Source organism: Podarcis vaucheri (assembly GCF_965113315.1).
Source record: "Podarcis vaucheri genome assembly, chromosome: 11".
Lineage (NCBI taxonomy): Eukaryota > Metazoa > Chordata > Lepidosauria > Squamata > Lacertidae > Podarcis > Podarcis vaucheri.
This window is the reverse complement of record NC_138749.1, coordinates 44,332,760-44,360,161: the sequence shown is the minus strand read 5'-3', so window position 1 is coordinate 44,360,161 and position 27,402 is coordinate 44,332,760. Positions and strand designations below refer to the sequence as shown.

Sequence of the window (27,402 nt, the reverse complement as noted above, 5' to 3'; positions counted from 1 at the left end):
AAAAAGCACACATAATTGCGTGTCAAAGCCCTAAGCCAGCCCCATGAGAATAAAGACACAAGGACACAGAATTTTAGGTTAATGTTAATGGGCAAAATTTAGGCCACAACTTCATTGGTTACAGAATGTGAGCGGTATTGGCTTAGGCATTGGCATCAACATACTATATCTGACTCCTGCCCGCCTTGCAGGAAGTCTGGAAGGGTAAACCACCAATAGGGGGAGCCCCGCCGATGTGGATCGACTTGAGCACCCCCTGGTTTCCTGCTGGGATCATGGCATGGCCCTAGCCCCACCTCAGGCTTCAGACAAGATCCACACCCCTGGATTCCTTTAACAGAATATCCTTGAGCACGGAGGGGCATGTGATGGCTGCACCTCCCCTTCCCCAAACATCACTATTCCAATGCCTAACCACCAAACCTTACAAAGTTGGGACGATGGCTATGAGGTAGGCAAAAACCAAGTGGCTGGTGCCAATTTGCCAAGTGGAAAAAGTCCTACCGGGCCCCTCAATGGCGACCAACCGAAGTCCATAGCAAGGCATATGATGCAACCTGAGCAGAGGGTGGGAGGGTGGGAGATCTGTGGCACGAGGCTGAAAAGGGACAATTCAGCGTCGCACCGTGGTTTAAATTGGCCCTGGTCATGCCCCCCAAGCCACCTGCTTGGCTGACTGTCATGGCTGTGCCTCCCCAGCGTAAGGGGAGGCCCCCCACGCTGAGGGGGAAGGCTTGGCGGCTCCCCAGCAACGCGTCCCCACAAAGAGGTAGAGCCGATAAAGTAGAAAATGGCCAATATATGTAAGTTGCATTAAAATAATATACAAGGCAGAGGAAAGCAAAATATCATTCAGTTATTTTTGTGTTGTTTTTAAAGCTACCTTTACCTGTTCTTTATGATGTTTATGAATCACCTTGACACATGTAGAAGATGATTCATAAATCAATGAAATTAATTAAAAATTAAAATAATCTGTTTTGCCAACTGCATCGTTGGGAAGGCAAGAAGTCCTTTGTAAAAAATAAAATAAGCAATAAATAACCAGAGCAACAAAAATGTAATTGGCAAGCTCCTCTTCTCCTTCATGCATTTTTTGTTTAATTCACATGCCAGGTTTGGAAGTTTGGCCTCAACCATATATTGGTTTGCAATATTAATTTTCACCAAGCTGCGGTGGGGAGGAGGAATTGTTTATATGGCTCATACTGCCTCATATTTTGGATTTAAAGCCTCTAGGCTAAAAAGAATAGCATCTGCTGAGATAAATAAGATACTTTTCCTACTCAGGAAATGAACTGAAGTTGTTCTCTACCTAAGTTTGCATTGTGAAAGTGATGTAACACATGTTGTGTTTAGTATAAATAAATGGTATTTTTGGAAGAAGAGCATATGAAGCTCACTAAAGCTTGTGTGTGTAAGTGTTAGCACTGTGATAAGCCCATCCTCTTTACCACTCAGAAGTAATTCAGGTTTTAAAATGAAGAGCTAATTGCAGAGAGTCGACATAAATGAGCAAACATATTAGCCTTCTGACCAAAAAAAGACAGCTCTTTGACTGCATGGTAATTGTTTTTTGTCTAAAGCTAATTATTGTTGGCTTGTGTTGTGCCTATTAATTAACTTATTCATAGAACATTAATCCACGTTTATAGGTCTTCATTATCTTGTACTTTAATTTGTGCTGTTTGGGGCTTGGTTTTCTTGCCTACTTTAGCATGTATCACATAGAACCTTCAAGTGCTGCTTTGATCCAATTTTAACTTAGCCTTTTGGTGTATTTTGAATGTTTGCTTGGCGTCATGGACAAAAGGTTCCTCATGCTTCAGTATTCCTAAATAGTTAAAAAGCTATACTTTCAATATGCCTGAGTTCACACTGAAACAGGGCAATGTGAAGAGCAAATAGTCATATTTGTTTTCCTTTGACTTAATTCATTCTTCCCTTCTGTCTCCTAAAATCCATTGCAGCTGTTACTGCGACTGGAAAACTGAAATAAATGATTTCTGAGCATTGTAAAGTGGGAGGAGGGACTCATTGAAGCTCCTTTTCAGTGATTGGAAAAACCACTATGTGGTTCTTTTAATCATGGAGAAAGACACAGTCTTCTGCAAGACTCCCCCCTCCTCATCCCCATTCAGTTTATTTACATAGGTAAACCACTAACAATTATAGCTGCACAGAATCTTAGCAATAATGAGCACTTTTAAGCAACCATTAATTTAATTTAGAGCTTAAGACAAGTTCCCCGGATATCCAAATGTTACTTGCATGTGCCACATAGAGATGAGAAGGAATTGTACAAAATGCCTTTTGCAAAGCCATGTATGTGTACACACACACACTTATCCAACTATTTTAATGAGTGCTTTTACACAGAACATTCCATTGGGTTGTTTACTTACTCATTATATATGCTAGATGTGCTACAAGTTTTTGTAGAGTAATTCTTAAACTACCATTCAAAGTGATTATGAGGATAAAATTTCAGTACCTGACATGCTGGAAGGAAGAGTCAGGTGTAATGATAGATAAGAGAATGAAATAGTATTCTAAAACAATCTAAATAACCATGCCACCTGTTTGGTAAGATGGTCTAATGCACGTAATCATCTCCTTTTTAATAAGTATGTGGTGAATTTTGTGAACTTCAGAGGTCATATTCTAATGAAAGTTTTGTGGATATTTGTAGCTTATTAGATGCATGGTAGTTTTTGTAATGCTTACTTATTGTGATTATAGGACCATCAGTTGTGCTGTTTCTCTTAGGTGGTTAAAAAAAAAAGAAAAATCATTTGTCTGTGGCTCATTCCTCAGGGAAGAAGATGAGTATTCAGAACTGCGATCAGAACTCAGTCATAGTCAACATGAGGTCAATGAAGATTCACACAGCTTGGATCAAGATCAAACTTCTGTCTCAGTCCCAGAGAACCAGTCTACAATGGTCACAGCTGACATGGGTGAGCAATATTTTAAATGCCTCTCATGGTAGGAGCAGAATACTACAGCAGCTTTCATAAGACAGAGTAAAAAACTTCAAAGCAAAAGTAAGGGATATCGTGGGGCATCTTATTATTAGACTTAAAAGTATATATTATTCAAGCAGCACATAATAAAAACAAGCATTTAACAAACATTTTTTTAAAAAAACCAATTTTTATTATTTCTTAGTACATGATACAAAAAATGAAAATAAAATAAACAAACAAATACTGATACAAAATCTACCAAAAGAAAATACATATACACACCCTACACTACAAACAAAAACCCTACACATACCCGTGACTTCCCTCCACCACGACTTGAGTTCCTTTGGTTCAAATAATAATAATAATAATAATAATAATAATAATAATAATAATAATAATAATAATAATAATAATTTATTATTTATACCCCGCCCATCTGGCTGGGTTTCCCCAGCCACTCTGGGCGGCTTCCAAAAGAATATTAAAATACTATGATACATCAAACATTAAAAGCTTCACTAAACAGGGCTGCCTTCAGATGTCTTCTAAAAGTCTGGTAGTTGTTGTTCTCTTTGACATCTGGTGGGAGGGCGTTCCACAGGGAGGGCGCCACTACCGAGAATTTGAATACTGTCATTGCATTCTTTGGATAATCCACCTTATAACCATTTCTAATTATTATTCTCCCTTGTACTTTACATACTTAATCCATGCATATCAGCATATTCTTTTTAGAGCAGTGTTTTTCCATACTGCTCCATTAAATGTCCATAACAAACATTTAATAATATATTAGCAGTAGAGCATAATTGAGCAACTTTTTGTAAGCAAAAAGGGGGAAATGGAAGCTAAACGTACATCATCTTCAATAGACAATGAGTCCTGACCCTTTAATTTTAGAAAGCTCACAAAAATAATTGGGGGCTATGTCTGATGTTTGAAACCAGAAGTCACAAACATATAAACAAAATCTTTCATTCTCGCATGTCCATCTAATTTTTTTCTACTTCTAATTATTAATTTACAAGATTATTTAGCAGTAGTTTCTTCTTAAATATCACCCTTGGTTATTATTTGGTGATTTCTGTTTTCTTTTATTCAGTGCTGCATGTAGCTGTATCATCCATTGCTTCTCAGCACTGCATAATCAATGTTCTTTCAAAGCCTCTTGCTTTCAGAAAGCTGTGTAATTTCTCTACAGATGGCAGGTTTCAAAGTAACATTTGGCTGAATTGGGAAGTGCTAAGGACATTTGTTTGTGTCAGAGTGACTCTGATAATGATGGCTTTTGTCAAACTCCAGCAGGTTTTCTGGTTCACAAACTTAGGCTTACGGCCAGCGTGTTCTGTTGAAATAACCTGCTCTAACTTTTGGGACAGAGGGATTTGAAATGTTGTGCCATATTTTGCAGGTTCTGAAGGGTCATTGCTATTTAGTTCAGAGGGACAACATATAGATCACACATTCAGTTCTGCTTTCAAGTATATGACTTAGATATATGCTGATAAAAAAGGCTTGAAACCGCACCCACCGAAAAGTAGATTGTTCCGCACCATATTGTTGAAGCAGTATGAAATACTGAAGTTCCCCAAAGAACAAAGAAAATGGCTGGCTGTTAGCCATTTTCTTGATGATGTTTCACCCTTAAGCATGAAGGTTTACCATGCAGAATTCATAGCTGTTCAACTATGGGATAACCTTCCTGTAAAGGGAAAATTAATACAGAGCATCTGTAATCTTATTCCCTTGTTTGTGGTGTTAGACAGACACGATTAATATTGGTTAAGTTCTGTGGTGCTAGGGACGGCTGAAGGAATTTGGCTCCGTATGTTCAACTGTAACGTTGCCCAAGGCAAGGTTATAGATGACTGATACAGCGATGTAGGAGGAGAACATTATGAACTTCGGGGGTTTAGATTTGTGAACATACACTTGTCTTAAAATGAACAATTTATGATACATATCTTGCCAGTTCCCAGACCTGGCCTGAAACAAATTGACATAACAGGACAAGAATATGAGATAACAGGACAAGGCATTCTCCCTTGTATTTTGAAATGCCTTACACTACAGTTTAGCCACTTTGGCTCTATACAGCCAGTGTGGTGTAGTGGTTAAGAGCAGTGGACTCATAATCTGGTGAACCGGGTTCGATTCCCCGCTCCTCCACATGCAGCTGCTGGGTGACCTTGGGCTAGTCATACTTCTCTGAAGTCTCTCAGCCTCACTCACCTCTCAGAGTTTGTTGTGTGGGAGGAAGGGAAAGGAGATTGTTAGCCGCTTTGAGACTCCTTAGGGTAGTGATAAAGTGGGATATCAAATCCAAACTCTTCTTCTCTTCTTCTTCTTATGTAAATCAAAGTGGGGGCTAAAACATTTAAGAGTCTGCTTTTCTTGTCGTTCAGATTCAGAGCAATGAAAAGGCCATAGAATATCAGAATATAAAAACTTTTAGTGAAGCTACTTAAACAAGCGGCTGCATTCATTCTTTCTCTCTCATTCTCTCTCTCTCTCCCACACTCACACTCACACTCATACACACACAACACACACTATATGTTTCATTGGGGCTTTCTAGCAGTTTTTGGAACAGGAGTTCCCACAGCTGAGAAGACAAGTGTAAATTAAAACTTTGGCTTGTCTTGATTGCTGGCGCTCCTCATAGTGAAATTTGTAAAGATGGCCCTGATTGCTACATCTGTTTCCTGCAAATAGTGGTAGTGGATATCACAACACAATTTTGCAAGTTTTTTTAAAAAATGTATTTTCATTTCTCTTGATTTTGTATGTGTTTTATTTTATCACCGAATTCTCTGGTACATTCACTTAAGCCCCCCACCCCCTTTGAGCCCCTTCTGTTGGATACACTCAGAATGCAAATCTATCTTGAGATGAAAAGGTGGAACTGCACATTGCACGAATGCAGAAACCTCATTGACATACGAAGCTAGACTCACATGTCATGATATACTAGTAAATTTAGATATGCCTCTCTACTGCTACAGGCAATAAAACATCAAGGGCTAAAACAGCTAATCTCCCTTGCTGTATGTTGTAAATCCTATGACTGGGTTTAATCTACTTTCTCCTTGAGATGTGGGTCTCTCTAGCCTTGTTATAAAGTCTTATTTCCTGGGAGGAAAGCTGCCTGAGGGCTAGAACTTAGAATACAAGAGCTTGTTTGGGGCAAGCCATTGTCTTGTAAAATGTGACAAAATGTGTACAAATTGTTATGGCGCTTCAGGAATGCAGGCAACACAAATAGGTTTTTATCAGTTCAGCAATCTCCTTGGTGCATCTGTGAGAAACTGTATTTATAAAAACAAACATTTTGCAGCTGAATAGCTTCTAATGCAGGAAAATGGTTTTTAAGTGGAGCCGACAGGGCAGAGATATTTTTTTATGGGGACAATTAAAGCACTTTTTGCACATGAACGGACTTCAGAAGACTCCCATGCTCTCCTTTTTACCAATCCACATTGATAATAGCATGGAACATGATTTGTTGAGCAATTTACTCAGTGTTCTTCCCAGATTAAAGCATACCTGTAGGACTCCTGTGAAGGTCTAGTGTGCAGGGCTTGTGCTCTGCTGTGTCCATGTTGCAACAGAGAAAAGAGTGTCTCACATGGAGCAATGAGTTGGATTATGGGGGTTGAATTAGATTTGGAATTGGATGAAATAGCACCTCCAGATGCAACCAGGACCAGCATGATATGATATGATATGATATGATATATGATATGATTTCTTACCCACTCTTCACTGTAGCATCCCAATGTAGATTACAACAATGTAAGAATACAAAACTTAATTCTGTTAATACAATTTACAGCCTAAAGGTAAAGGGTAAAGGGACCCCTGACCATTAGGTCCAGTCGCGGCCGACTCTGGGGTTGCGGCGTTCATCTCGCTTTATTGGCCGAGGGAGCTGGAGTACAGCTTCCAGGTCATGTGGCCAGCATGACTAAGCCACTTCTGGCGAACCAGAGCAGCACACGGAAACGCCGTTTACCTTCCCGTCGGAGTGGTACCTATTTATCTACTTGCACTTTGAGGTGCTTTTGAACTGCTAGGTTGGCAGGAGCAGGGACTGAGCAACGGGAGCTCACCCCGTCGCAGGGATTCAAACCACCAACCTTCTGATTGGCAAGTCCTAGGCTCTGTGGTTTAACCCACAGCGTCACCCGCTTCCCTCAAAATTTACAGTCTAGGCAACCTTAATTTCAAACATGTATTAAACATTTATTTGTATATTGTCCCCATGAAAATTGTGCCTCCAGTGGCAGTGCTGGTAGACATATTATACCTATTCTATGCTTCAATCCTCAAGTATAGGAACTAGAAACATTTTTTAAATAATGGGGGGGATTGTGCTTTCAATCAAGAAACCGCAGGTTGCACAAAAAGGCTGCTAGGGCCACATTCAGCTACCATTTATCCAAAAAGGAGGGACTTTGTAAGTGCAGCTGTGATTTTAATGGCCTTTCTGTTAGCATGTATTTGGCTGTCCATTGAATTAGATTGTGGGTGTATATTAGAGGAGACAATGCAGATCAAAAACACTTCACTACAATGCTAATTGTGTAGCCACAACTTTTTCCCACTCCTGTACTGCACTTGCACTGTAATAGATTGTCTGTTTCTCTGTTGGGGTGCTTCATGCCAGAAAGTAATAAGTATCTGGATATTAATTGTTTTGTGATGTGTTTTCTTAATTGTGAACTCAAGCCCTAGATGCTTTGATGATGCTACTCTGTAGAGGCAAAAGAAGCCAGAATGAATTCATCCATACTTACATATTGAGAACATCTGCTAATGCTTGCCCATTAAATCTGAGCTGGATGTGGATACAATTAATATAAAATTGGCATTGCACTAATAATTATTTATCAGTAGATTCCTGGAGAAAAGGACTCTGTAATATTTGAAGAAGCAACTTTTTCTCATACTAATGCCTTAGAGAATTAAAGCATAATTCTCCGTTTAAAAGAATTAAACAATGAAATGCAATTCTAAAATAAAATACTAAAATGTAAAACATTAGGTTTGTGAAAATTGTGAAAATTGCCTCATCTTGCTTAACCCCAGCCTTGTAAGAGGCAGCCAATATTCATTTATGGAAAAATGCTCAGGTTCAGAATTATATGGGTCTCCAGTGGGAAGCAAATAACCATTGCCTCATCTTGCTTAACCCCAGCCTTGTAAGAGGCAGCCAATATTCATTTATGGAAAAATGCTCAGGTTCAGAATTATATGGGTCTCCAGTGGGAAGCAAATAACCATTGTTTTTATCTGTGGTCAGTCACTGGTGAGCCAGAGCTCTCTTTGAGAATCCTAGGCATAAGATGCCCTGCAGGACATAACACAGTACTGTAATTATTCAAGAAAAAGAAATCGGCAGAAGAACAATGATGAAGGCTAGAACAATGGAAAGCAGATGGGTTAGCAGTATATGCAAATGTTTGACAGTATGAACTTCATTTTAAAATAATGTCTTCCTGGTGTTAAACCTTTTTAGATTAAGTCATTACTCTTGATCAGCACATAGCAAAACGTTTCCAGCATTCCCAAACTTTCCAAGCAAGGTTTTATCTGGGCTATAATCAGAAATGGTTGCTTCCATCTCATTTTGTGTAGCTCTCGTACCTATGAAAAAGAAATGGTTTATCATAGGATTAAGTGCTACTGAGTCCAGCCCCTTCTCACCATTACCACTAGCGTGAGGCCAGGCTGACAGTCTAGATGTGCCATAAGCAGGAAGCAAGATCTACACACTTGCTGCTGTGGCAACACGCAGTTACCATGCTTCAGATAGTAATAAAAAAAAAGATGTTTGCAAAACAAATTACTCCACTCATGCTCCATGCCACATGGGAAAAAAATGTTGAAGGCCACCAAGCAGTCTTTCTTGGGGGTCAGGGAAGGAGATATTCCTTCCTGCTTCCAATAACATCACAAAATGACACACACACCCCTCCGCCAATTCAGTCACTTGTGAAAGACTTCTTTGTTTGTGAGTATTTCCTGATCTTAAAAGTCAAGCACGCAGATTTCAAGCTTGTCTAGTTGTTAGCCCCACAGTAAATTAGTAACTTTCAAGATTACCTTGATGTTGTTTGTGCTTGGGAGATTGTGAAGAGAAATGTTTGCCGATTTGAGTTACCTCTTGCAGGTGTGCAGCCTTCTCCTCACCACCCTCAAGATTAAGATTGAATGGAAACTCTGTCTATTGGTGACTTGGAATGTATGTCTGACATGTTCTTTCTGCCCCACAGATACCTGTAGTGACTTGAACTCCGAACTGCAGAGAGTGCTGACGGGACTGGAGAATGTTGTCTGTGGGAGGAAGAAGAGCAGCTGCAGTTTGTCTGTAGCAGATGTGGACAGACACATTGAACAGCTTACCACTGCCAGTGAACACTGTGATTTAGCCATTAAGGTGTGGAAACATTAGCTGGTTGCTAATCTTTATTACGTAATTTCTGACATAATAGAGCATAATTTGTACCTATATGGCGTCTTTCATCAGATAATCAAAGCACGTGTTGTCATACAGTTCCGATAACAGTTGAGCAATAAAGCCTGTTTTACTGAAAGGATAATTAAGTCACAGAGACATCCTACCTATAAAAACGGGCTGAAAACTGGTTGTTGCCTGACATCTTATCTGCAGAGCTTTCTCTTGTCATTAAGCTAACCTGTTGTCACGTTAGAGAATATTCACAAACATTTTAACTGTTGAGTGCCACTGTGTTGGCAATATCATACCAAGGAGTTTTGTGCATTGTAGAGGCTTTAGGTTGGCCTGTAGAGATGGAAACCAGGCCCAAGAGGTAGAGAAATTAAGGGACAAGGGAGCACCGATTCAGAAAAAAGGAAGAAAGAGAGTACAATCTGAAGGAAAGGTAGATTGAGAAGGCCAGTCCATGGTGGAAATAATAGGTTCAAAAGTGAAGTTGAAAGGGCATGGGGGAGAGGTTTACATAGGGATGGGTGGAACTGGAAACAACCTAGCTATTCCTGAAGTCATTTCAGATATTATATACTTGTCTCACTGTGTGCTTAATTGTAGGTGGTTTCAGTAGCGTAGGGCCTTCAATGCAGTAGAATATGAACTTCCTGCTCATTGTGACAGTGATGGCATTTGGTATTCTCTGCAATCCGACAACTGTGCATGGTTTAGCTGTAACATTTGACTTTCTAGCAAATGGGTCTGTTTTAGATAAAGTTAGAAAGAAGCCACTGTGTTTATCTTCATTGGTTGTTTCCATTGTAGAAGCTATGTTTGGTTTCTTCTTTTTCATCAATCTTTGTCAGACATGCTCTCTGTGGGAGATATCCCAATGCAAAGAAATCATTCTGCATTTGCTAAGGGGTTTTAAATGAGAAACAGGATAGGTGAAAAGACCTCTTGTTCAAATATTACTCTATTTTCCTAGAATTTGCCTTAGGTATAAGAGTTTAATGCCAGGTTATTAAGGTTCTTTTATTCTAAGGTTGGTGTGTGGCTGTTTTTTTGGTGTGTGTTTTTTTAAAAGAAAAAGCACAATAAAATATTTTCCAGTTCTGGGAGCAAGAGTAACAATAGTGTCTGAATAAATGTAATACTGCTCTTTTCTTTTTGCATAGAACATTTAAAAGGATGTCCTCGTATGCAGAATCTGTTCCACGAGTTTGCATCCTATTGTGTTTATGTTAGAAGCACTGTACTTTTACTACTATGCTGTATTTTGGAAGTCAGGGCTTGCAGTTGGTTTCATCTTTTCCACCCCCCACATGTGAGGTCAAGAGGGAAGGCTGCAGCCTTCCCTTTCTTGCTGTGATTACTCCATTGGAAACTGCCAAGTAGATAGTAAGGGGCTGGCAGTAATCCTCAATCCATCCCTGAGATGGTATACTTTAGCATTTGCTTTACTTTCACAATAAATATGAGATGTGGCCTATAGGGTAAAATTATGGAAGATAGAAGAGACACTGCAAAAATTCCTCTAAAGGGAGAGACGCCTGAGCGCATGTAGTTTGCATATAAAAGATGATTCACTCTTCTCACCTTCTGTACTTCCCTAAATTCCATACTTCATTGGCATTTTAAGAGAGACATTGCCAGAGCTATGCAAAGTCTCCTGGTGAATTTATTTTTGTACTTTGAATTGTGCAGCATAGCTAAAGCACACTGAGAAGCAGCTTACAGTGCACATTTAGCTTTGAGCGTTAACAGCGCTGGTAAATGTTTGACCGAAGTGAAATCTGGTAGTTTGTGTAAGTAAACATTTTCCTGCTTTGCAGACAGAAAGGGCCTTGAATCAAGATAGGGATAGGTTATCTGATTGGTTATATACATTTTTTTAAATGCCTTGCTTGTTTAGGAAACTACTTTTCCAATAGGCTAAGCTCCCAACTGAGTGAGCCTCCTTGTGTAGGAAAGGATAAAAAGTTTGACTTTCCGGCTTAACTACTTGTTCTCATCTCCTTTTTAGAAACAAGAAGTCTCAAAGCAAAAAAGAGGGGTAGTGGAACTTGCAAAGCCCTGAAACCTCTCTTTCGACTCCATACCTGAAGTCAGGGGTAGAACAGCTGGGTTTAGTTTTTGGCAAAGATGGCTTTATGAGCTAAATGGAGAGGGCTGGAAGGCATAATTAAACCCACAGGCTGAATGCACCCCACCCTTGGATTAGAACCTTTTAAGCAGGAGTGCTCCACATACTGAATTCATTGCCTAGGAAGGCCCACCTGGACCCTAAGCTGCCCTCTTTTAAGATATATACCAGGCATAGGCAAACTACGGTCCTCCAGATGTTTGGGACTACAATTCCCATCACCCCTAGCTAACAGGACCAGTGGTCAGGGATGATGGGAATTGTAGTCCCAAACATCTGGAAGGCCAGAGTTTGCCTATGCCTGATATATACTAATAGCAAACTCATTATTCACATGTGGCTCCTTTATATAGCCTTCATATTTTTCATGTAGAAAACATCAGAAAGCTTGGAGGAACCCCAAGATCTGCAGAAATACAAAAAAAAAAAGTTTGGGGAACAAGACCTAAAATGAGGCCTAAATAATTTTAACTGAGTGTTGGAGGGGACAGAAAACTGGGGTGGGTGGGTGGAGTAGAGTATCTTGGAAGAGGGCAAGACAGGCAGGTTGACTGAGTGGAACACTGAACTGAAACAGTCCACACTGTTTATACCCTTCTTTTCGTCATATATCTAAAAGTAGCTTGGAGAAAGAAAAATACAGTATACAAAATTTTGGGGGCAAGGCAGTTCGAGTATATCCTGGCCCAACTGCCTGGCTACCAGTTAGCTTCTGGGCCCAAGTCAAAGTGCTGGTTTTGACCTATAAATGGCCTAGAACCACAGTACCTCAAGGTCCACCTCTCCTTATGGAAACCAATCGGGACCCTGCAGTCATCATCTGAGGCCCTTTGTGTGCCTTCTCCACAAGAGGTCCAGAGGGTGGCAACACGAGAACAGGCCTCTGCAGTCGCTTTTCATTTGTGGAATGCTCTCCCCAGGGAGACTTACCTAGCACCTTCGTTACATATATTTAGGTGCCAGATAAAAACATTCCTCTTGCCCCAGGCCTTCCATAGAGTTGGGTCTGCTGTATCGAAGTTATGAATCCTTATTGGTGTCAGCCATGCTTCTAGTCGATTGGGCATCACTAATAGTGCTCCCTCCAGATGATTTCAGTGTTTAACTTGGGACATATGGGGTAAAGTGGGTTTTCTGAGCCCATGTTGTTCAGGCCTTTGTATGCTAGTACAAGAAGCTTTAACCTGGCTGACCCAATAGTGGACAGGAAGCCAGTGTAGGTCTTTCAACACTGGTGCCATGTGCTGGCAATATGGTAGTCTGTTTCCATCATCGGTCTAGCGGCAGGATTCTGCACTAGCTGAAGCTTCTGGGCCGTGCATGCAGACTTAATTTCAACTATTTTAAATGGTATTGATTTATTCTGTGTGTTTTGGTATTATGTGTTATGCTTTGTAAAAGCATTGCTGGGAAGCAAGGTAGAAGTATCGTTACTATATATATTCTTATTCCGGTCAAGTTATTTTCATCCTCTTTGGGTTTTCCTCTGTATTGCAATTCTTGTCAAAGGGGAAGAATTCAGGTGCCTTTTGCTTCTTTGCTTCTCCCAGAGGGTTCTTGTTTTATTTCCTCCGTCACACTTCAGAAATGAAGTTCACCCACGCATCCAGAATGCCGAAACCTCTGAGGATGGAGGTGGATGGATTTAGTTTCAGAACTTCGCTAGGTATTGGAAATGATGAGGAAAATGTGTATATAAATATAATGAATAAATGAATAATGAGCAAACTGGGAAGGTAATCCAGAAATAAACTTTCCCGCAAACATAATGGTAGGTTTCATTGTTTGAAACGAAGAACTAACTAAAATAAAATGTGCTGCTTCCGTTCATTTCCACCCACATGCAGTCTAGTTCCTCCTATGAAAGAGGAACTCTATGAAGTGGATTGCTGCTTTTGCAAACTAATTTTCTGTTTAAAATGCTACTGCCTCTTACCTTAGGCTTAGGCAGTGTATTGCAGATTTCTCCGGTTCAGCACTCTTTGGTTACAGGCTTGGATAGTTTTCTCTCTGTTGCTCAGCTTTGACATCTTCCGGTAGAAATACAGAGTATTTCCTTAAATCAGGACTCAGCCATGTGCAGTTGGTAGATTTAAATGGCAGCATGGCACACCTTTCAGTCTGAACGTTTACGGTGGGGCAGACTGCTTCTATCCTATCCTTCACTAACATAAGATGTAGTTGGTAGAGCATGAGACCTTGATTTCAGGGTTGTGGGTTCAAACCACACGTTGGGCAAAATATTCCTCCATTGCAGGAGGTTGGCCCAGGTGACCCTCGTGGTCCCTTCCAGCTCTACAGTTCTATGATTCTAACGTGCACAGCTTTAAAAGTGGTTTAGATATATCTGTGGAGCATAAGATTAGCCATTATGACAGAAGACTGCTTCCTGTATCAGAGGCAATATGTTCCTGAATACCAGTTGCTGAAAGATGGCAGGAGATAAGTGAAAACCCATCAGAGGTCACGTGACCTTCCTAGAGGGCTTTAAAATCACTTTCTGCACCAAGCTTTCCTGATATGGAGACCTTTTTCAGCTCTCTACCTTGCTTACCAGCCTTTTGGAAGATTTGTGAGGGCTCTGGAAGAGCCTGCAAGGTTCCTGCGATCTCGCCCACTCAGCTTGGCAGCATTGGACAGGTAGAAATGGTCATGCAGGAGAGCGGTTTTTTGGGGGTCCCTCTGACTTTGCGTGCAGACCCCTGTAACGTAAGCCCCTTGCAGATTTCAGGCCTTCATGTCATGTATTGCCTTCATGTCCTGTGCTTGGACTTCCCAAAGGCATTTGGAAGAAAAGGATGCTGGATTAGACAGGCCTTTGGTCTGATCCAGCAGGCATCTTCTAATGTTCTCAAAGCCTTCAGTCAGTGATCTCCAACATTTTTGTTAGTGGGTTGTCACCACTCATCTGGTCAACTGCGGCTTTGGTTTTGCTCAGTTAGTTCACCAAAGCAGCAATCCACTTTGCATATCAACTGATTAAGTGGGATGTGCACTCTTTCCTGTTTTTCACCTTCATTAGTGTGTTCGATGCCTAATGCACTCTGTAAATGCCATAGGTTTGCAGTTGCTTCCATTAATATAACAAGTTGTAAACAAAAATGACCATTTTTTAAAATTGTTTCATTTTTTTTCAAAGCAATGCTGGCATTTGCTAATTAAAATGGCTTCTGTAAAATGGAAAAGAGCAAACTGAAATGTGTCCGTTAGTGTGAATAATACGTTTAGTGTTTCGTGTATGAATTATTGTTCCTTTGAAATATTCTGCAGACAGTCGAAGAGATTGAAGGTGTGCTCGGGCGGGACCTGTATCCCAACCTGGCTGAAGAGAGGTCTCGCTGGGAGAAGGAACTCGCGGGCTTGAGGGAAGAGAACGAGAGCCTTACGGCAATGCTGTGCAGCAAGGAGGAGGAGCTAAACAGGACGAAGGCCACCATGAACGCCATCCGGGAGGAGCGAGACAGATTGCGCAGAAGGGTGAGGCCAGTAACCACTTATGTGGCACACTCTGCTACAGAAACGTTAAGAATATTTTGTCAGAATATAAAAGGAGTTGGCAGCAGGCAGGATCCTCGCTTCCAGGCTCCATTTCTCAAGGCATTTACTGTTTTGCTTCCTCATCTGCCGTGTAATGGATTCTCTCTTCAACCTCTTGAGTTTCTTCAGTTGCCCAGCCTCATCTGCTCAGCACATTATCATATACAGGTGTTCCCCAGTTTACGTATGGCAGACTCATGTACGACCACAATTTTAGTTGTGGTTGTCCTTGGGTTTTTTGATAGTATTTTGGACTGGATTGGGAAGAGAGCAACAGAAAGGGGTTTAGAGGCTTTTTAGAGAGTGCTGCCCACTTAGATGCTTTTCACCTATGCACATGGCAACACAAAACATAACCCCCACGGAAGTAGGGATGCACCTGTATAGAGAGTTGAATTAGAAAAACTTGATAGAAGGCTTGACCTTTCCTTGAACAACCGAGATACCAAATAACACGTTTCGAAAAATTTCAATATGATGTGCTGAAGCACATGTTGTTGTTGTTCTTGTTGTTGTTGTTGTTAATAAAATAATAATAATAATATATACCACCCTTCGTCTGAAGATCACAGGGTGGTTTACAGTATTAAAACACACAAATATATTAAAAATTGTCCAGTAGCACCATAGAGACCAACTAAATTTGTTCTGGGTATAAGCTTTGGTGTGCATGCACACTTCTTCAGATTCAGGTATCTGAAGAAGTGTGCAAGCACACCAAAGCTTATACCCAGAGCAAATTTAGTTGGTCTCTAAGGTGCTGCTGGACAATTTTTTAATTATTAATTTATTTCGACTGCGTCAAACAAACAAAATAACACCCCCACCCACAGTTTAAAAGGCCATAGATTAGATAATTAGCCAAAAGTCTGGATGAGGAGGAGTGCTTTTGCCACGAGAGCTTCCCTTTATTGTATCTAAGATGCAATACATAACACGGGAGCCTGTGCATAAACATGTGAGTAGAAAGATACAGCAGATCTTCATCTGTTTCAACAATATATGCAGGGCCACAGAATCCCCATCCCTTTTCTAGAGTACAGTCGTACCTTGGTTTTCGAATAGAATGTTTTCCAGAAGTCCGTTCGACTTCTGAAATGTTCGGAAACCAACAAACCGGCTTCCGATTGCCTTCTGATTGTGCAGGCAGCACCAGAAACAATAGTGGAAGCCACATTGGATGTTCGACTTCCAAAAAAAGGTTCGAAAACCGGAACACTCGCTTCCGGGTGTCAGTCGTTCAGGAGCCGAAACGTACGAGTACCAAGGTGTTTGACAACCAAGGTACGACTGTATATTCCAATGCGGAACTCTCCTCTTCCCACTCCCTTTGTGAACACAATAAGTTTAAAGTGGTTTTTTAAAAAAAATTATTGTGCTAATTTGAGTTAGAAGAAAACCAGTCTTCTCTTACTTTTTATTTGAAGCAGTTCTCATGAACTGTGACTGAATGGTCCATTTCTGGCTCAAGTCCTTGTTGATTGTATGGATTATTGTTGCCAAAGGGTCATCAAAAAACTAATTTCTAAAGGCACTTGTGGTTTTTTCTGTGCTGTGTTAGACTTTGTCATTCACTATTTTCACACTTGTAGTATTCATTTGCAGAAACCATCTCACTCAAAGCTTTGGTCCAGCACAGTCTAATGTGTGTGTGTTCGGTGTGTTCGAGAGAGCCAGTGTGGTGTAGTGGTTAAGAGCGATGGACTCGTAATCTGGTGAACCGAGTTCGCGTCTCCGCTCCTCCACATGCAGCTGTTGGGTGACCTTGGGCCAGTCACACTTCTCTGAAGTCTCTCAGCCCCACTCACCTCACAGAGTGTTTGTTGTGGGGGAGGTAGGGAAAGGAGAATGTTAGCCGCTTTGAGACTCCTTCAGGTAGTGATAAAGCGGGATATCAAATCCAAACTCTTCTTCTTCTACTCTTCTTACTGAAACAGATTGCATGTGTAACCTGCTTTGTTGTTTACTTAGATAACCAGAGCTGTAACGTTTTAAAAGTGTTCTCAAAGCAGTTGTATGAATCTGTGTGGAAGTCTCATCTGCCAGGAATTCTAGCTCTGTGAGGGGGACAGTTCCCAGAATTCTTTGAGGAAAGCCATGCTTATAAGTATGCTATAAATGCATGGTGTGGGTGTGATCTTCATTCCTCCATGTAACCTCCCTTTGCCCCTCACCCTATAACTCTTAAAGCCCCACCCTTTCCATGCTTGTTCCATTCCATGCTCATCTTCCTGCAGCCCAAAATGAATCTGAAAGTTGCAGGTCCCTGTCTGGTCTTGGTTCTGAGACCGTAACTCTTAGGCATCTATACGATGTCTCCAGGGAAACTGCCTTAATCCATCTGTATTTGAAGATTTGGCACATTTATGTATCCTTGCATGGGGAAAAAATCACAGATGTTTTGTAGGGTGTTTCCTTTTTTTTTTTTCATTTCAAGGAAGAGCACTTGTTGGCAGTGGGAATGCATTTTATAGTGTTCACTTAAATATATTTACCACTTCTTGGCCAAAGCGTTTAAAGCAGCCCTCTCTTATTCTCCTTCAAAGCTGTGTACAATTTTTTTGCTGTGGATCGCAAGACCTATATGAAAGAGTTTTAATTCAGATCTGTGTCTTTGAGATTTTCTGTTTAGATCCAGCCAAAATCTGGTTTTTAAGGTAGTGAGGATGATATATTGTCTTAAACTGGCCTGTCCAGAAAGGAGATGCATGAGCAAATCATCAGTTTCCATCTAGCCTTGTGGCAGTCTAATGGCCTTTTGTGCCAGCTGGTGGGAGAGTTAAGGTTCATTACCCAGAGGAAGAGTACACAAGTGTTTTTCTGAGGTTCAGGTGTTTAATTCCTCTACTGTTTACTCCCACCTCCATTCCTTTCTTCCTTGGATGCTTATTAGAGCTTCTTTCTTCTACCCTGTTCTCCAACAGCTGATCTTAATTAGATAAATTAGCTTGGTTATATAGACCTGTCTTCTTACTGACGCACAGTTGACACATGATTGACGCTGCTGGGTATTCTAACCCCGGTGTTGCTGAAAATTAATCACCAGACCCGCAGATTGTCACAGTCAGAAAGCAGGAGGTGAGAAATGTGGATGTAGAAGTTACATTTCTGGAAGGGTGGTTTTTGGAAAAACAGCAAAGTTTGCTGGTGCACCTTAAATACTTATATAAGGTTTCATGGACCACATTCCACTTAATCAGATACTAAACTAGCCGAGAGGATACACAACTAAAAATGTTTTGAATTGTGACAAGGAAACAACACCAAATCCTGCGTTGTCTTTGCATCAAACGGATTGGATGTAAGAATCTACTTTTGTAACTATTTCTTTTTGTGACTATGTTTTCCAAATATTCATGTGTTTTTGATTCCACAGTCATGTTGCAGAAGTCATTGCAGGCCTAATAAGAAAGGATTATGATGTTGAAAGGAATGCAAGTTAGTTTATAACTATGGATATCTTCAGAGAACTGTGGGTAACCTAAAGGAATAATCTTTTTCTACAAAACTACTAAATGTGTGGGAGCTTTGAACTCCCCCCCCCCTTTTTTTGCAGCTGGTCATTGTAGATCAGGGCAACTTTTATCCCAAGTGAGCCACACACCGCATTAAATCTCCATATCATAAAATTATTCAATATAATTTAATATACACAGTTAATATAGCTAATTAAATATATATAATTGCACAATTAACATATTTTATATTTTTAATTATTAAACAAATTTAATACACAAGCAGATGTATATGCTTTCATTAATAACGCATGGCACAAACAAAAATATTCTTTTAAGGCTTTAAGTTGTTTTTTCTTTAATGTTTCCAAGGGCTGCCCAAATAGGGCCATGAGTTAGCCACCCTGAAGGGAGAAGCTGATACAAAGCCTTGATGCTGGGTGGGAGGAGGGAATTTCCTTCCCCAACCCATTGTTGGGGCATTTCACCTCAGGTGCCAAAATGCCTTGGGCTGCCCCTGAACATCCCCAACTTAGGTAGGGGCTGCTGCAGAGAAGGCCCTCTCCTTGTCTGCCACAGCCTGAGCTTCTGAGGATGATGGGACAACCAACAGGGCGCCCTCCACTTCTCTTAGCATCCAAGATGGTCTGTAGGAAAGGAGGAGGCCTTCCAGGTATGTGGGGCCTGGGTTGTTTAGGGCTTTTAGCGCCTTGAATTGGCCCCGGAGACCGATTGGAAACCAGAGCAGCTGTTTCAAAACAGAGGTTATATGAAATCTGGAAGATTCCATATAATGTCATTGTTTATAATCATTGATAAACTTTCCCCCATGGGTGTGTCTAATCCTCACAATTTATGGCAATGAGTGGCTTAAAATAAAACATTGGCCCTACTGTGCTTTTGTTCTTTTTCCCACCCCACATCTGTTCACCTCTCTCTAAGAGAGATGAGCAGTATGGTAGGATCTTCTTGGGGATGCAAAAGAAACTGCTTTGTAACCAAAGAGGAGTGTCTACTTCCCTTCAGTGTTGAACATTAAAATATGAAGGGACAATTCCAGATCGGTAATCACAGAATTGATCATTACTTCTACCTTTATCCTTCTTTTGGGTTATTGGAAAATAGTGAAGTCTGGTGCTGTGAACTGTATGCTAATTTGGTGAACAGTGGGTTTATTTCCCTTGAGATGAGTCTGTTTATTACAGATGTCCATGTCAGCCACACTATGTAATGGTGAGCACTAGGGAGTTTATCTGCATCTGTAATGCAGTCAATAGCTGCCACACAAATAAATGTTTTCTTTGACCTACTAAATATTTTATATATGCATCCGTGAACCAAGAGTCACTTTATATTATTTCCCCAGAGAGTGAGGAAAGGAGCCCTTGCAAAAAAAATAAAATAGTTTTTTTGTTTGTTTTACACACACTAAATTGGGTAGATAGAAGTAGTTGGAGCCGAGCAAATCAATAGGGCTGTTGCTTTAGCCCAGTGTCTGTAATCAAACAAAGTGCTCTCAATGGGGTTTCAGAGCCTTGTTAGAGGTTTAATTAAATTAGATATTTAATGCATTCAGTTAACAGATTGTGCTGCTTTGCAGTGCAATAACTAAGAAATGACATGTGTATGGATTTTTATCCCTCGCAGGTCATTAGTAAATGAGGTAATTACTTACTTCTGTAGAGTGTCCATAATGTAGTGTTACCTCTGTGCAAAATAACCATAGACAAAGAGAGCACCCTGAATACTGGAGTTGTTTGTGACCTGTAGAAACAGCTTCTACCAAAATATGCATCTTTGGTTTTGGGCAAACACGTGGACTGCTTATTTCCAGGAAAGCAATAACATGTACAATGCTCTATATGGTAACTCTGCCTGCAGGAAGATCTAGTTTCTCTGTAAGCTCAGTACAGGGGAGCAAGCAAGCTGAATGGTGATATTGCTTGGCCGAAGTCTAGAAATGTTCTGCTCTCCTTGCGCTTCAGTCTGCCATGTCGGATGTGCGTGTGTGTTTGTTTAAATGCACACCATCCACTGATTGGTCCTCTTTCTCTACTTTGGAATTACCTTAGATAAATAATCTTGAAAATTCATGTAAACCAAAGAAGAGTCAGACTGAAAGTATGCAGACCAATATAATAGTTGATTATAACTCAGTTAAACACCAGTAGGAGGCAAAGTATTTGTTTTATCAAGGAAAATAAAATCTCTTAGTTCTTCATGGGAAACCCCTAAAAATTATTTAAACAGAGCTGAATAAGTGAAATTATAGACTGACTCTTTTTCCTTTGAGCTTCTTGCCAGGAGGAAGAAAACACTTGCACTAGCTTAACAGCCTAAAGTGGTTCCATCTTAGTTGCAAGTTGGACTATTTTCCTTAACAAGAGTCACTTTGACAGTTAGATAGTAAGGTAAAGGTAAAAGGTAAAGGACCCCTGAACGGTTAAGTCCACAGAACACTGTGACAAAAACCAGAGCACACCACAGCTTTACCTATTTGTCTACTTGCACTGGTGTGCTTTCGAACTGTTAGGTTGGCAGGAGCAGGGACCGAGCAACGGGAGCTCACCCCGTTGCAGGGATTCGAACCGCCGACCTTCTGATCAGCAAGCCCAAGAGCTCAGATGTGACTTAAGTCTGCAAACAAACCAGATGGGCCAACAAAGAGATATCAAATTAATAGTAACAATAATACTGGAGATTATGTGCACCTTTCCCCCAAATATTACATTGTAAACAGTCTAACATTTGACTGCGGTTTTTATTTATTTGTTTATTGTCTGCCCTTCACCCTAAGGTTTAGCATTGGGAGTAGGACTATCCAATTATTAACATGGCCTAAGGGGATTATATAATATATGCAGTGCTTTTTTCTGGGGGGACGCAGGGGTACGCATACCCCTAAACATTTTGTGAATCTAAGTTTGGTCTCATTGAGGGGCAGTATTTCAATATGAGTAGGAAAATGAGAATACCCCTAAACATTTTTTAAGGAAAAAAGCACTGAATATATGTAAGGTAAAGGTAAAGGACCCCTGGAGGGTTAAGTCCAGTCAAAGGCGACTATGGGGTGCGCCGCTCATCTCGCTTTCAGGCCGAGGAAGCTGATGTTTGTCCACAGACAGCTTTCCGGGTCATGTGGTCAGAGCGCATGGAAACGCCATTTACCTTTCTGTCGCAGTGGTACCTATTTATCTACTTGCACTGGTGTGCTTTCAAACTGCTAGGTTGGCAGAAGCAGTTATATGTATAATATAATATTATATGTATAATATAGCCACAGAATAGATAAATAAGACTAAATAGCTAATGTGTCTCACCTATAAAAGACCTCTGAATGCTTTTTAAATAATGCGTTAGCTCTGACATGACAAATCTCCTTAGGAAGCCTAATATATAGTATTAGGTCAGGAATGGGAAAGATTCTGCTCTGTGCTCCCATGAATCTTGCAGCAAATGTCAGGATGAGGCTAAGCATATTTTTCTTACCAATCTTTACAATCACCGTACAGACATGCTGCTTAAGGGAACAATGTTCAACTGGCCTTTCCTCTGTTCTTTAAGCATGAAAACGTGTGTTGGTGGTTTGTTGTTTTTTTTAACCAATCTAGATATTTTCTGGGCTCTTTGAAAATGTTTCATTTTCACCTTTATTGTAAAGCTGTGTGAAAAGGGCATTACACTACAGACTTGCTCAGAATTCAAGCCTAACCACCTGGAAGTTTTAAGACCTGGCTATTTGGGCTGCTTTTTGGGGGGCTCTGAGTTAAGCTGCAAAGAATGGTTGGGGGAGAATTTTTGCTAGTGAATTCATGTTCTTAGTTGGATTTTATTTGCTTTGTGTGTGTAACTTAGTTACCTCTAGAAATGCATATAAGCAATTGGCAAAGGAATTCTATTTCTAAGTGGCATTCTAATTGTAAACCATAGAGGCAAAGCACATCAAATATCAAATGCACAACAAAATAAACCAGCCTTAGTTTTTAAACTGGCCTTTTAAACTTTTTTAGGCTTATAATACATTGGTGGTTATGTGGTTTGCTATGAGAAGGCTGAAGTGCGCAATATCTGCAAGCCACTCATAATTCCTAAGAGACTGTGTTGAAATCTAGCCTCTCTGAGGAGGGATTAAAAACATGTGTCTATATACAGAGTCATACTGAATTCTAAAGTAAAATTGACCAGAAACGTAGCAAGGGGAATGTGCAAAGTAAACAATAGGAGGTAACTTTTTCCGCCTTATGAACATTGTCACGGCTCGTTTTGGAACTACAGGTCCTCCTCATGCTGAGCATAACTGAGGCATTATAAATTGAGAATGAGACAGGCTCAAGTGACTCTGGCCTAGTATAATTGTGAGAGAACACGAGAGCTATATTCTTCCAGGCAACTCATCCATGAAGCATGTATCCCATGTGAATAAATCAATCCTGGGAAGTGTATTGACTTTGAATTAGAGAGCGTTACTTTCATTTCTTAAGATACACCGAAAGTATCGCAGCCGTTCAATAATACTATAATAATAATACGGGTCAAGAAACCTTAAAATTAGTGTTCAGATCCCGACTGTCACTTTATTAAAAAGTGGAGTGAGAACTAGCAGTAACTACATTTCTCTTTAATTAAGATACAACCCAAGAGGCTTAGATTTCTCAGCTAATTTTTGCATGGTAATTACAGCTATTGCTAGCTTATTGCTGAAATTGCTGATTAAAAATTACTTTAGTAAGCGTAGCTAACAATTTCATTAGAAATCAACTTTAAGAGTTCTAGTCAAGTTTGTGTCTTCTACGTATTTACTTAGAAACTGTAGAATACCTGATGTTTAGCGTGTAGTTTTTCAACTGCATACTTAAACACTGAAAGTCATATGAATTTAAGAGTCATATTTTACATTATATTTGGATACAATTTACCATGTTATACTTTTGGATCACCTTGGTGGGATGTGGATGTGGGGGTCACAACATTTAAGTGGTGGACACTCCTTCATTGGAGATTTTTAAGCAGAGCTTGGATGACCATCTATCATGGACGCTTTAGTTGAGATTCCTGCGTTGCAGGCGATTGCCATTCTCTGCCCAGGGAGATGCTTTTTGTCTGTAATTAAATAGCATATTTCTTTTAAAAAGACAGCAAACCATTAATGCATCCTGCCATAGTCTTAGATGGAAGGACCTATTTCAGCGCAATGCTCACCGAGGCAATGCTAAGTATACTACAAAACAAACCCTAGCTACTGACCCAGATGACAACGCCTTCTTATGCCACTGTGATATGCTTGGTTGGGCTTTGGTGAAACTCATTGGAGAAAGAATTCCATGGCGGCAACCATAGGCAACAGTGTGGAGTGTTTCTCTGTGTTTAGAGCCAGTGTGGTGTAGTGGTTAAGAGCGGTAGTCTCCTAATCTGGTGAACCGGGTTCGCTTCCCTGCTCCTCCACATGCAGCTGCTGGGTGACCTTGGGCCAGTCACACTTCTCTGACGTCTCTCAGCCCCACTCACCTCACAGAGTGTTTGTTGTGGGGGAGGAAGGGAAAGGAGAATGTTAGCCGCTTTGAGACTCCTTAAAGAGAGTGAAAGGCGGGATATCAAATCCAAACTCTTCTTCTTCTTCTTCTTCTTCTTCTTCTTCTTCTTCTTCTTCTTTAGCCTGATGAACAGTTAAGAATGACCTGGAAGTGTTCTGAGGCCCGAGCACTTGCTTGGCAAACCTCATGTTGTCACCAGTAGGGGCACACAGGTTTGACAGTTGGGTGGGAGGTGTTTGTGCACACATGGGTGTCCTGATAGTATGAACCAGTGGTTCCCTACATAGCCTTTATGCACAACTGCTGCAAAATGTGCAATCATGGCAGCCCCATGCAAGGGTTCCATGTGGAAGTCCCAGTTCATTTATTCAGTTTCTTCACGTGATGCCTACGAAGAATCATGTAGGTGTTGCCAATACTCCAAAATAGGCCTAAGCCATCTCCAAGGTTGCTATGAATAAGACATACCCTCCTTAGACGTGCTCATGTGGCAGGTTGCTAATGCCGGAACTAAGTAAGAATCCCGTGTTTGTAGCTGTCTAGTCTTAAGATTTCCCATTTTTCTTTATTCTGTTCTTTTGCAAGCCCATAAACTGGGTAATCTCTTTACCATGTCCTCCTTTTGTCCACAAACATTTTTCTCCTCAAATTCTTTTTTAGATTTGATGGATTATTAGATGTGCAAAACACTCCCTCCATTCATTCCCCAGCTACCTTTTCTTGGCACGGAAAATGTGAACTGCCTTAAAAAAAAAAGTTCTTAGCAGCAACATAAATTTATGCAGAGAGAAATCATTTCTCTTTTCTCCAGCCCTGCAGCCAGACTTATGCTCTGCTTTCCTTCTCTTGCTTCCTCCCTGTAGGCTTTTTATTCCTCCCTTGCAGTGGCATTCCTCTTTTAATTGGGCCATGCTCCCTCCTCTGCCCTCCTTTAACCTACACGACTCCTCAACCTTCCTTCGCAGTAGGTCCCCCCCCCAGCCTTGAAGTTCTGAACTGAAGAAACCGCTTACAAATGGTTTTAACAAATGGTGCGCTAAACCAGTGGGTTTCCCCACCACCACCACCTACAAGTGGACCTTAAATCTCCTGTCTGCATAGTTCAGAGCTGTACTGTTGGCCATGGATGTTTCACCTTGTTTCCCACCACCACTTGTTCTTGCTATGTTCCACTCTTTTATTTAATATATCAGAATGTTTACTCACTCTTCTGAGCCAGCAAGCTACTTCCTGAACCACCACTGACTTGCCTTATGTATATGATCTGCTGTCGTTTCATTTCTTCCATTTCATCTCTCTTGAATTTTGGCTTAGAGTTGCATGTGAACAAGGTCACAGTCAGGCTCCTGCTGACACAGATAGAAAGTTTGCTGCTGTCTTGGCCTCACAGAGGTGACACAGCCTCCAGAGCCTCAGGGGAAGTGTTCTTTGTGCTCCTTCAGGAGATCCGCTTGCCTTCTTCAGCTCCTTACTCTCTACCCTCTCTACTCTCTACCCTGGCCTGCAATACCTCTCTCTTGCCTCCCTAATCACTTCCACTTTCTCACCAACACATTGGGCCAGCTGCAGTGACATTTGCTGCTTTAGATCCATGAGCTCCCTCTCTTCCTCCCTCTCCCAGCCCCAGTGAGGAACAACAGTACTCCCAGTAGGTAAAGGTAAGGGATGCGGGTGGTGCTGTTGTCTAAACCACTGAGCCTCTTGGGCTCGCCGATCAGAAGGTTGGTGGTTCAAATCTCCGTGATAGGATGAGCTCACGTTGCTCTGTCCCAGCTCCTGCCAACCTAGCAGTTTGAAAGCACGCAAGTGCAAGTAGATAAATAGGTAACACTCCGGCAGGAGGTTAAGTCATGGTTAAGTCATGCTGGCCACATGGCCTGGAAAGCTGTCTGTGGACAAACGCCTGCTCCCTCGGCCTGAAAGCAAGATGCGTGCCACACCCCCATAGTCACCTTTGACTGGACTTAACCGTCCAGGGGTCCTTTACCTTACTGCCTGCACTATGGGTGGAATTCAGCATCATGCTATGTATGAAAGAAAGATGTTCTATCTGGGCAAGCATTGCAGCCAAGGGTGCCAATTGGAATAAAATATTGGGGGTGCCCAGGTAACCCCCGCCCTGCATAACTGGTCACAAAACATGGCACATGCACGCCATTTGAATAGCAATCCCCATTTACTTAGGCAGTGCCTGCCCCCTTCAAATAATGTATTGGAGCAGCCAAAAGACCTTGGCCCCCTAAAAGCTAGTTCCTATGGTTGCATGTTTCCAGGTGGAGTGATCCTTCTCTCCTCACCCCTATATTCTGGGAGGTAGCACAACCCCTGCAGAGCCCATTTTGGGGCACAGGGTTGGGGGAACCCTGTTTTGCAAGTGGAAGTCCTTGTGCAGGGGCTTCCAATGGTGGGGTTCATTAAGTGAATCCCACCCTATACTGTAGTTTATTATTTGCTTAGATTACAAATTTTAAACTTTCTTGAAAAATGATTTTCCACCCTAAGTGTGGTTTGAATATTACTCATATATTTTTCTTTCCGTTATGAATGTTGTTTTATGGTGTATAATTATGGCTAGCAGTCACTGCTTGATAAGTTGTTAGTGGCTTTTAACTTAGCATTGAAATTTTAACAAGCTTCCCTTCCCCACTCCGGCCACCCCAAATATATCCAGATTACCATATGTGTGTGCGCATGTACAAATGAATATCAGAATATTGCTATTCAGTGGCAATTGTTGGCACGATTTACAATGAGTTTCCCTTTCATTCCATTATGGAGATGACATCTGTTATGAAATCTTCATAGCAAGGAGACAGAAATTTTCCTATGTTTTCTGTGAAAGTGATTTATAAATTATTGAAAATAGGGGAAATTGCAAATATCTTTAGTGTTTTGATTATTAGAAGAACAAAACGATAAAAGCACTTGGGTGTTTCTTGATATAAACATGCTTGGCATAGTCTGTTTTTTTTGTTTTGTTTTTAATAGAAAAAGTAACCAAGTAGGCTCCAAACTCGCGCCATGACGTATATGAGAAAAGGGTTTAACCAAAAATTACCCTATATAATATCAGTTTTTCCCTAGAAGTGCTATTTGCAGAAAACATAACTCATTTACTAAAATATTTATATCCCAACTTTCAGCTCCTCACAAGGTACCCAATGCTGCTAACTTTAATTAAAATGATAGACCATCAATATGGAAATCAAAACCAATGGACCATACTAAGACCGGCAGCCTGTTAAAATAACAGAAAGGAGAAAAACTCAACCAAACTGGAAGCTCGGCAAAACTGTGTTTTTGACAA

General features: G+C 40.9%; 1 protein-coding gene across 5 annotated transcripts in view; it reads left to right on the top strand.

Moving 5' to 3' along the window:
- Positions 1 to 27,402, top strand: part of MCC (MCC regulator of WNT signaling pathway) — a 206,151-nt gene that overhangs the window by 144,065 nt on the left and 34,684 nt on the right. For all 5 annotated transcript variants that reach the window (XM_082191553.1, XM_082191554.1, XM_082191555.1 and 2 more), the window contains 3 exons: positions 2,818 to 2,960; positions 9,251 to 9,414; positions 14,843 to 15,049. In XM_082191553.1, coding sequence (XP_082047679.1) covers positions 2,818 to 2,960; positions 9,251 to 9,414; positions 14,843 to 15,049 — 514 coding nt within the window. The remainder of the gene's footprint in view (positions 1 to 2,817; positions 2,961 to 9,250; positions 9,415 to 14,842; positions 15,050 to 27,402) is intronic.